This window comes from Rhodamnia argentea, chromosome 4 (genome assembly GCF_020921035.1).
Source record: "Rhodamnia argentea isolate NSW1041297 chromosome 4, ASM2092103v1, whole genome shotgun sequence".
NCBI lineage: Eukaryota > Viridiplantae > Streptophyta > Magnoliopsida > Myrtales > Myrtaceae > Rhodamnia > Rhodamnia argentea.
Genome location: NC_063153.1, coordinates 30645584 through 30657464, shown reverse-complemented (window position 1 = coordinate 30657464; position 11881 = coordinate 30645584). Strand labels below are relative to the sequence as shown.

Here is an 11881-nt window from a genome sequence, read left to right as displayed (position 1 = left end):
AGGCTCGCATCAAAGAATTTTTCGAGGACCGCCGCCAATCTCAACTCGAGTATTTGATTGTGAGTTGACCTCTAATCCTTGATTAGGTCTTTAATTACGTTTGGATTAGTGTTCCTATATTATTAGGCATTTAGGTAGTTCAATTAGAGCCGGCTAGGCGAGAAAGCAGATTTAGGTTAAATGGCCCTAATCGGTTGGGTTAGTCATATTTATGGTCATCTGATTTGAGATTGCTTATTTTGTACTTGGCCTTGCTTGATAGTGAGCGAAGGATTGATTAGCCAAGAGCGATTGATTAGTTAATAATTGATTAGCGATAATTTTGTTGTTATGGATTTTAGTTGACATAGTCGAATTGGGTTTATATTTAACTTGACTTATTAGCATGGATTGCCTATAAATAGAATGCTATTGACTGTCATGATTGCATGATCGTTTGATAACTGTTTATCCTGTATTTACTTGCAAAAGCCGGTAGATAGCGATATGCATTCAATTGTCATTTGTGATGCATGTAGCATGAAAATGGCCCGTGGTCAAGTTTTGGGCATCCGGTTATAACTTAAATAAAGTAAGTGGAATGACTAATGGATGAATTGAGTGATCACATGATGGATGATGATTCGTGGCCTGTCAAGTTCGTATCGTATCTTTTTGTACAGATCACACGACTTGTCGGTTGCCCGACCTTCCATGTTGAGTCATGGATTATCGGTTGCCGGCCGCAGCTTGTGGCGAACCGAAGCCCTTTAGGGGAATGCCTACTTGAGATATTGAGTTATCGCTTGTAGTTGTTGTCGCCGAAAGGAGTCGAGACGATGCCTGTTTATCAGAAGTCGATTCCGACATTGTGTTGTGCGGGTCGAATTAATGGACCCCAGCATTGCGTTGTATGGATCCAAAGAATTTCATTCACGAAAATCATCATTAATAAATGGACTACATGTGATGTCCAATGTTGCTTTATGTTTGAGTGTACCATGGTTCTTGATTGCCTTGATGATCGTCTCGAGTTGACATGGTCTCACGTTATATTCATGGTGCACATTTGTGTGACTTAATGTCAAGTACGTTGCATGTGATTGATATGAATATGTGATTGCCCGATATGGTATCTAGACGAATCATCGCCCTAGTCGAGGCTTAGGCGTTGACTCGTTGGGATTTTTATCTCACCCCTTTGTGGGTACATTTTCAGGTCCGAATTGATGAAGGTCGTAGGTTGGGAGCCGTTGATTCTTTTTGGAGTAGATGAGGAATTGACCTTGCCTTGTTTATAGCTCTATAGGGCTAGCTATTATCTAATAGATATGTATTTTGATATCCTACTTTAACGGGTGTTATGTTTGACTATCCCCGTTGCTTTGTATGGTTGGGAGTTTGTTCGTTTCCGCATGTGCCATATGTTATCGTGGGTCGATAGCATACCCGGGACGTTATCATTATGACCCGAGGCGACTTGGTAGGGATATTACGTACCCGAGGGTCGGGGCGTAACACAAGGAGAAATTTTCAGTTTGGCTCGCTTTACGGGAAAAGAACCAAAAAAAGTTTTAGACATATTGTATTGGTACCAATTGAGTCATAAGTCTTACAATTCATGAGCCCAGTTGTTGACGATGCATTGGTGAAGTATATGCTCAATGATTGGTCATGTATTTACTAAAAAATGACTTGTGTCCCATACAAGGATTGTGATGATACTGTTGATTGTAGCTTGGTGCAAAGCTGCAGGAAATTGATGACTTGCATATTCTACGGATGTATATTTCATTCCGTTGATTTTAGTGACAAAACAAAGGAAATGTTCTACCCTTGATAATCGCGTCTCCGCACCCTGTGCTACTAGATTCTATGCCATACAAATTTGTTTTGACCTTCTTGTACATTTCAGGTTTATCAAGGGATGCTTTCTTTTTGGTTAGTTTCAGTGTTTAGGCTGATCGATTTCTTGCCTCGCCACTATGCTTTGCATCATCAATGTTATTTGACAAGTGACACTTATGTTCTATTTCTACTTTTTATGGCCTGTATTTTTATAATAAAGAAAGATGTGTAAAATAATGCTTAACTTGGCATAAGTCGGACAATAGAGGATGGCTGGATCCATTTTACCCATTTTGATCAAGAACTAATGCTATGTACATAGACTATGCAACTTCTTTTATTTGATCTGTTCATGTTAAATTCTCTAAGTTTTACTTCCCAGAATAGAGATCGCTTTCTTCATATGCATAGCTATTGGAAAACGTACTTTGATATTTCTAGGTTGATGAAGAAAGTTTATTTGAGGTATCCGAAGTTGGGGTTAGGGCTAGAGCTGGTGCTGGGTTGCCAGCCAAAGTGAATACAGTGAGAGTGATGATCGCCCATACTTTGAAAGCAATGATGTTGAGAGTGATGATGGTGAGATTGATGCATTAAGCAAGAGTGACGATGACCGCATCCAATCTGAAAATGAGGACTACTTTCAAGTACGGGAAATGGGACAATAGAAGAAGACATGAATGAGGGTGAAGATGATGAGGATATCGAAATATATGAAGATCTCAGTTCTCCTAGCTGTAGAGATGAGGAAGTGTGTGACCAAACAAGATCTTTGATTATTAGATACAAACCTAATTGTGACCATACCCAATTACAGTTTCATTTAGGCATGAGATTCGAGTCTCATACTGAGTTTAAGAGAGCAGTGTAGAAATATGCAATCATAAATGGCTACAACATTTGTTGGAAAAAGAGTGAATTTACAAAGATGTATGTGAAGTTTGTGTCTAGATGTAATTGGTCCCTTTACGGGAGTTGGTTAAAGAAAGAGAAAACTTTTGTTATCAAGACCTGCCCTAGAAGCATGAGAAACAAACAAGCATCTTATATATTGCCTAAAATCAGTGCTAATCTGAAATATACGGCAGCACAACTGCAGGGAGATGCAATGGAGATGTGGGGACTCACACTCAACAAAAGAACCTATTAGAGAGCAATTGCTCTTAACACCATTAGAGGTCCATTTGCCTAGAAATATAAGTTGTTAACATCATATGAAGCTCAATTAAAGCAATCTAGTAAGAACAACACATTTGATATTGTCCTTAGACACCCATCCAATATGTTCAAATGATTCTATGTGGGCTTTGAAGGGCTGAAAAGGTAGAATTAGTCTCCATGTTCTTTAATTCCTTCATAATAGTAGTTGAATTATATCTTGTTGGGCCTTATTAATACATTTTAATTATGTCTTGTAGGGCCTTGTCAATGTAGTTTCTTCATTGTCTCTTTGTGCATCACATAGAAATTGTTCAAAGCATATTTATGGTAATTGGAAAAAAACTATACAAAGGAGAAATGTTTTAAAATTACTTCTGGAGAGCTGCATATGCCACACACAAGGCTGAATTCAACATGGCAATTGAAGGAATGAAGAAGGAGTCTACTGATGCCTATGAAGACTTCATGAGACAAGGGCCGGAGCACTTCTATAGGGCATTCATAACGGCTGGTCGAAACCGTGATACCTTCGAGAACAATTTGAGCAAGACTTTCAATGCGTATATTCGCAAGCAAAGAGAGATGCCAATTGTTGATATGCTAGAGGGGATGAAAACAACATTGATGGTGAGAACGTATGAGAGAAGTCAGCTGATGGTAGGTTCTAGAGATGAATTATGCCCAAGAATTAGGGTAAAGGTAGAGGAAGCAAAGACGAAGTCTAGGTTTTGTGTTGCAAAACCATGTACTGGGAAAAAAATTGAAGTTGAACTGGATGATGATAAATTTGTGGTGGATCTCAAAGGGAGGACATGTGCTTATAGGCAGTGGGATATATCCGATGTACCTTGTAGCCATGCAATTTCATGTATAAATTACATGAAGTATGAGGTTAATCATTATGTGGATGATTATTTCAAGAAGGATGCATACGAAAGATGCTACCAACTTCCATTGCCGACATTGAATGGGAAGAAAATATGGCCAATGTCCATTGATGAGCCAATATTGCCTCCGCCATTTAGAAAACTTCTAGGGAGACTCAAGAAATAACGCAATAAGCAAGTGGAGAATCCGGCGAAAAGGACAAGAAAAAGGAAGGCCAAAGTCAATCCAATTGCCGATCCAAATAAATAGACAAAAATTGGGGTAATCATCTTATGCTCAAATTGTCACAACTCAGCACACAACAAGAAAACATGCCCCAAGCCTCTAGCACCCACACAAATTAAACCTCCGGTAAGGAAAATTACAAATATTTTTATATGTTTCTCAGTTGAGATTCATGGTAAATTATCTATGTTTTTCTATGCATGTTAAAAAGGGGAGACCAAGAAAACATCCGAAACCAGCCATGGTGGAAGGGACATCCACCAGACAAGGAGAAACAAGAACTGCAACTCGTGGGACCCATTCCAATGTTATCAGAGCTGAGAAAAGAAGAGTGAGTAGCCATTCACAAGAACACATCATAACTTAGCATTGTTACAAGAATAACGTGCTTATTGTTTATCATATACAGGTTCGACAAGGATACGGATTATATGTCTTAGAATCCACTGGAAACTCATATTTTAGGGTAATAACTTGTCAAAGTTTAAGGTGTTTTCATAAACTGGGACATTCATGATCACAAGTTGTCTCTTTGGCAGTTTTTGGACTGGAAGTGACATAATCCATGAAATTAACATTAATAATGCAAATGAGGCTCCTGGAGCCTCTACAAGGCAGATAAGAGCCTCTACAAGTTGGACAGACCATGTCTCAACCCAAGCTTGTGGACCATGTGGAAGTCAAGAATCTACAAGCCGTGCCTCGCACTGATTTGCATGTGTAAGTTCCGTGAATTATGCTGGTTGAACATTGTTATTGGTGGTTGTTGGCTAAACATGATTGTTTTGTTTGAGCTATTACGGGTATACCATCTATTGATCATGTAATGTAGTTGTGTCATTGGGTACATTGTGCTTGGTTTGGTAGGAAGGAGAAATGTACAATTTAGAAATGCTGCTACAAGGATGAGTGCTTGCTGGTTGCACAATACGCTAAGTCCGCTAAGTCTGAACGTACAAGGATGAATGATTGCTAAATAAATTGTGGGCTGCCATGAATGAATGTGCTTTAGACTAATCCTATTAAATGTTGGTTCACTTCTATGAGAGATTAATGTTCTAACAAGGCTTATGTTGGAATAATCACTTTCCTGGCTTAGGCTATTTCAGATAAATCTATCAGTTGGATAATGTTGCTGTTATGAAGATAATTTAGTTGCTATTTTCTTACAGAATACCATCTGCTATTGGCCTTTCTATTAATGCAAGTGTAGCTGATCAGAGGATAGTCCAGAGGAGGATTTGCTCATTATGTTTGAAAAATTTCTTCTAACTATTCATGCAAATATTTTTCCGTTTTATTTTTTATTTAACTTCTTGAAATTGTTGTAGGAAAGGCAAAAGCGAACACAAAACACAAGGATTTACGTGGTTCAATCAAGGTGATTTACGTCAACGGGCGAGGCAAAAAAAGATTCTACTATAATCAAAGAGAATACAGATTACGTAAGTCGGTCTTATCGATCGAACAAAAGCACACGACTCACAAGTATATCATGTAAAGAAAATTCTCAATACCAAACGAAAAAACCTAGCCACAGTATAAATAGAGCCCAAAAGAAATTTCTCGGGGGCATTGCCCCCAAACCCCCATAGAAATCTATTCGTACCGCAATAGAAATTTATTTGCTAGCTTCGAGTTGGGCCTATCGGCGCAACTCTCTACGTCATGAATTAAATCTCAATTTTTTCTCCACTTTTGAGCCACACAAAAATATGTCTGGTCGGGTGATAAACCAAACTGGGTACATAAGTTTGGTTCATAAAATTTAAGACATATTTAATAGAAATGTTTGAACATAAGCAAGTGACCATAACCAAGACACAGGTTTTATCCTAGCTATCCTCTCACACCCTCTTTACTCCATCCTAATTACTGGTGTCACTCTTGACCATCAAGTCAATGCACCCTTGAGATTATCTCCTCTGCAATAACAAATCCAAAGAAATAATTTGAATGCTCGACAAACACAAGAGGAAACATTAGCTTCGGTCAAAGCCCAACAAGAATCATTCATAGGAGTCTTAACACAACTTCTTATATTGAGAAGAAGTAAGATTCAACTTCTAGAACATGCAATATTAAGGTTTTATAAGCAGAAGAAAGAGATCTTTCGTTTACCTTGTAAAAAGCTAATCGCACAAAAGTTAAGGAAGAAACCGTAGTAGAACTGATAGTGAAGTAATTTGAGTAATGTGTCAACATTCATCTTTCTAATATTTCAAAATAATAAGTTGATATAATCACCCAAGCAGTTTGGAGATCGTTAATAGTTCAATTGCTAAAACTATTCAACAACATATATTACGACACATCTGCACCAACATTTTATGTACATGTACCGGGCGAAAAATAAACTTAGCAATAACATTCTTGCAACTGCATTTCCCTATAGTTTTTCTTATCTCTACAAGTCCACAAGAGAAAAGAGAGGGATACAGATTTATATCCCAGCAAATAGATTATACAATGTATCCTCTAGCAAGGCACTCACCTTCAAATTCTATCTATCTATTCTTGGGTTACTACAGAAATGTCCGAGTTGAGGTCTTGCATCCATCCAGCCTGTAAATGTTGTCGTAGCTTCTGAAGTGCAATAGAGGTACGATTGAAACGTGATGAGATACAAATATTCCCCGTAAAATCAAAATATTGCCACTGCATCATTTCTTCCGGGACGCAGCTAGCCATAAGAGAATCTAATAAAGAATACTACACCCACACAGTGCGCAGTTGTAAGAGGACAGCAATATGGATCACAAAAGCATCAAACACTTGTTTACTGCCAATTGAATCCATTGATTAACTGTACCAACAAAAATAAAAGATAAATGGAATGATGGTTGAAATCATTCCTTCAATCTAGCTAATTGATTTAAGTGACAAATCACGCACACAGAGCCAACTCTCATGAGATCTCAATAAGTATTTAGGATGAAAATCTCTCAATGTCCCACTAGTGCAGACTCAATGGCAACACATTGTTCATTTCTGTTAAGAAGAACATGGAAATTGTGAATTGAAAAAGACCCTAAAAAACAATTATTGCCATCCGCAAGATTGTTACCAATTTACATTCAAGCGCAGACAGTTGGTGAATCTAGCTCCGAGAATTGATGACTTTGAACAACCAAATTGAACTTCCGAGACGAGCAAAAAGTGACAATTCGGTCACGAATAGAGTTCAGCTACGGATTGAGTTCTTGTGGAGTTCTTAAGGAGCAATCGAAGGAGAGGCAGAGAGCACTTTCGCTTCAGTCGCGAATGGAGCTCCTTAGACCAGCAAAGGGTATCATCACAATCCTTGTATGGGGCACATGTCTTCTTTTAGTAAGTTCATGACCATTCATTGAGCATATATTTGATCAGTCCATCATCATCAACAACAAAAGTTGTAGACATTTTGTGGAACCTTCAATGCCACCTAACATCTTACTCCATCTACCTAACTAGACACAGGAATTGGGGAAAAGTACACTAAAAGTGCCATAACTTGTGTACGGCTTTCACTTGAGTGCCATAACTTTTAAAACATTCATTTAAGTACCATAACTTTCAAAAATCGTTCACTTGAGTGCTACGGTAACTTTTCCGGAGTGTCACGTCAGCTTTTCCAGCGTCCACGTCAACATGGCACTCAAGTGAACGATTTTTGAAAGTTATGACACTTAAGTGAACGTTTTTGAAAGTTATGGCATTCAAGTGAACACTATACAAAAGTTATAGCACTTCTAGTGTACTTTTTCCCGAGAATTGTAAAGCTAAATCATTAATGCAATTCGCTCAGCCTTAAGTTTGTTGAAACTCGGAGTTATAAAGCACGTCTCGATTCTCAAGATGATCGAAGACTATCGAAAGTGAAAGATTCTCTTCACACGAGAAGTTTTCAAGGGAGGAGATGGATGGACTCTATAATTTTCTATATTCACCTTGCTTTCACCTTACTTAAACGATTACAAGACTCGCCTATATATAGGCGTAAAAACATAACTCCTAACATGCCCTAGGTACATGAAAAGACACATCTAAATACATAGCAATAATTATACATCGGAATACTAAAAGACTCTCGAGACACACGACAAATAATGACTCTTAAAAAAAACTACAAAGTAATAATGACACTAAACACACGCGTCGGATAGACGATTGTTGAAAATCGAAAAGTCTATCAACAACCATAAAAATACGAAGAGTCACGCTATTGAAGATTCTAGAGTAGGCGGTGATATCTTCAATACTCCCCCTCATCGAGTACTCTCTCTTAGGATAGATCTCGCGACCATACCAAGCTGAGTTCTAAACTCATCGAACTTTGCTACTCCAAGACCTTTGGTGAAGATATCAGCAACTTGATCACCTGTCTTGGTGTATTCCTTTTTGATCTCGCCCTGTAAGACCTTTTCTCGGAGAAAATGATAGTGTACCTGTAACATCCTGTAATCCGGCTCGTTTTGAAGCCTTGAATAAATGAAAAGTCTCATCGATGTATTTCGATCGAATCTCACTCGGAATTGATTCCTCTCGAGCAGACTAACCAAATGAGAATGGCTACCTAGGAAAATCAAGTACGTAGACCTAAGAACTTGATCATGGACTGACTCTTTGGCCATGAAAATTGTCGAGGGAATATTTTGGACCAATATAGGTCGATCCTAGAATAATTAAGGAACGATTTGGGTAATACCCTATGCTTGGATCACGGGTGATTCCGTTCGACCTCGTGTGGGTTCCGAACGTCCCCGAATTATTTTGTAACGATCGTGTCCATCGGGACTAGTGATTGACCCTCGCAATTGAATGACAACCAAGGTCGCCGGGGCTTGAGTAATTCTTAAACGTGATTTTAATCACGGGTCGATACGCGTAACTCCTAAAAGCCGCCCGTTAGTTTGAGATACGCTGAAAATTCTATTGATCGAGATTGATCGCGAATCGAGCTTGAGAATTTGACGTCGGACCTTCGGGGGTTTCAATAAATAAAATTTTGGACGTTTCCTCATCCTGTGTGAAATTCCTTCGCGGTTCGCCCCAAAGAGGTTCGGGAAAAGTATATTTGGACTGGATACGGGAAAGGACCCATTTGCCCTCGAAAAATATCCCATTTTTCACTTGGAACGAAGGGTATTTTGGCCATTTTTCCTTTTGGCCGAGATTGACTAGTCAATGTGGGGAGAAAATTATTTTTCCCTCTTGACTTTGTGGGCATAATTAATTATTATTAACCTATATTAATTATTATATTGGCCCTCTTCTTTTTCATTATCCAAGAACCCACTCCCTCTCTAGCTCACTTTCTCTCTACCTCACTCTCTCTCTCTCCCTCACTTGGCCGAACACCCTCTCTCTCACCCTCCATTGCCGAAAATTCTTCGAGCTCTCACCGGAGTCGCTTTGGACCACTTGAAGTTGCTAGATTGTCGACGAGTCGCCAGCCGTGCAAGGATTGCCGGAACCGTCGCTTGGTTCGATCTTTTCCTCAACCGTTCAACGGACGTTTTGCGAGTTTTGAGGTAGGATTGTTTTTAAACCTAAATTAGGTGACTAGGCTGCTAAAAGACCATGAAATTGTGAATTTTTGATGAAGAAAATTGTTGGATTTGAGCTTGAGGAGGGGCTGGCCGAAAATTCCATGGAGGAGAGAGGAAGCTTGTTCTTGAGATGAATAGTAATTGCAAGAGGATATTTGTTTGGTCAAAATTTGACCATGGTTACTCTACCAACCCTAGTTACTTTTTGTTCAACTATGGTTGCTTTATGCTATTTATTAATCATAGTTAGGTTAGTATTTGACTCTAGTTAATTTGAACCATGGTTAGTTTAAATATTAACTAGGGTTACTTTTATGTGACATAAAGTTGTTATGCCATGGTACCAATTAAATGTGGCATGATTACTATAGTTTAGTACTATAGTCGTAAATTAATTATACGTTAGAAAATTATTATTGTTCGGCCGTGGTAAATTTCCACGTTAGTATAATTTTAATGGCAAGTGATTTATAAATTGCCACGTTAGCATAGTATGGTCGCATGGCGTGGATTGGATACTATGGTAGTATTAATTGATCGGGTAGTCTAAATTAATATTTGGATTAGTGTGAATTAATCGGGTGATCCCGAATTATTAATTCTCTAACGTGAGTGAATCATGTGGTCCCGCACTATTCCGAGAAAAAGGTTAGGGTCGTATTCAATGAAGTCGTCCGAGGCCAAAGTGAGCCGTATTCGTCTGATTGTGCGAGACCGAGAAAATGTGAGGGTCGTATTCAATCAAGTCGTCCGAGGCCAAAGTGAGCCATATTCGTCCGATTGTCCGAGACCGAGAAAGTATAAAAGTCGTGTTCAATTAAGTCGTCTGAGACCAAAGTGAGTCGTGTTCGACTAATTGTCCGAGACTTAATCCGGTCGTGTTCCTATGTGTCCGAGACCGAGATTTGTGGGTCGTATTCCTATGTGTCTGAGACCCCGTTATATATATAGAGTCGTGTTCCACAAAGGTCCGAGGCTCAGTGTTATGAACTTATTTGATGGCGGTGGAGTAACGTGGAATATTCTGGAGTAGCATGGAATATTTTTGGAGTAACGTGGAATATTTTTGGAGTAACGTGGAATATTCTGGAGTAGCCTGGATATTTTCGGAGTAACGTGGAAATTTTTGGAGTAATGTGGATGTTTATAGTAGGCCTAATACGTTAAACACGGGCCCCAGAGCACGTAGAATATTTTATTGTCGGACCGAGGCGTGGAACGCTGAAATGGGAGTAACGTAGAATATTTGATAAGGTGTGAGAATTTTCGGAGAAAGAATAGAATTTTTTGGAATTTAATTGGGGAATTTTTGGGTAAGAAAGAAAGAGTTGTTGAAAATTGTTGCTCGCCTAGATTGTGTCTGGAGGCACTAGTGGCCCGATCTAGAGTTAGAGATTTTCCTACCGAGATTTTATCTCACCCCGTCATGGGTCCATTGTTTTTCGGACCTTCCGCCTCGGCCATGAATGACCCGCCTCAAAGGTTCGGGATCCTACAAGACATGGAAACTGTGGTGACAGAGTACCCAGTAGGGGAGGGCAAGGTGTATTTTCGGCACGTGACTACGATATTGGTGGATACCGGAGAGCCTTTTTGGAAGACTCATACGTACGTGGCGTGGACGTACCGCCACGGGGATTTGCTAGTGGGACCATTGACAGGCTTTAACATCCCCTATGACGGTGTTGGGGAGTGGGACCCTACTAGCACTCCCCCTCTAGACGATGTAGTGGTTCACCCGGATGCTGGTCCCGATGACGTGGAGCCTAGCCCAGAAGTCGTGGCGCCTAAAGAGGATGGGGACGTTGTGGAGCCTTCCGATGCGGAGCAGCCTCCCGAGTAGTATGAGGCTTAGGATAGTCGGCCTCTCGGTTTTTGTGGAGTGTTGTATTTTGGTAGTGTAGCGGGCTTCGACCACGTGCCTTTTGTTATAGGTGGTCACGGGCTTGTGCGGTGGCCCCTGAAGCCTTAGGTTTGATAGTTTGTAACAACTATGTATATATGTACATATGTGTGTTTTTACCATCCCAAGTTATCGTAGTTTTGTTGGTTTTCTATACGGGGATTGTTGTTGCTTCCGTATGTGTTGTTTAATTTTGTTGGCCTGAGGATCCTGGAGAACCGTACGCAAGCGAGGCCAGGTGAGATGTCGACGGTTCGAAGGGTTCGGGTCGTGACAGTACTTCCACATGCTTTGTTCTAGCATGAAAAACTGGATTTTCTGCCAAGCTTATAGCAGATAGATTATC

The 11881-nt window shown here is 39.7% G+C and overlaps 2 protein-coding genes across 2 annotated transcripts; both read left to right on the top strand.

Annotated features, from left to right (window-relative positions):
- The first annotated feature begins 3402 nt into the window (after positions 1-3402).
- On the top strand, positions 3403-4041 carry LOC115756139. Its single transcript, XM_030695827.2, has one exon. It carries the CDS (start codon positions 3403-3405, stop codon positions 4039-4041), a length of 639 nt encoding a protein of 212 aa, XP_030551687.2.
- Positions 4042-4306: 265 nt separating this feature from the next.
- LOC125314720 lies at positions 4307-5422 on the top strand. Its single transcript, XM_048277653.1, has 3 exons — positions 4307-4432; positions 4511-4567; positions 4645-5422. Exons 1-3 carry the CDS (start codon positions 4343-4345, stop codon positions 4810-4812), a joined length of 315 nt encoding a protein of 104 aa, XP_048133610.1. The 5' UTR covers positions 4307-4342; the 3' UTR covers positions 4813-5422.
- The last annotated feature ends 6459 nt before the right edge of the window (positions 5423-11881 follow it).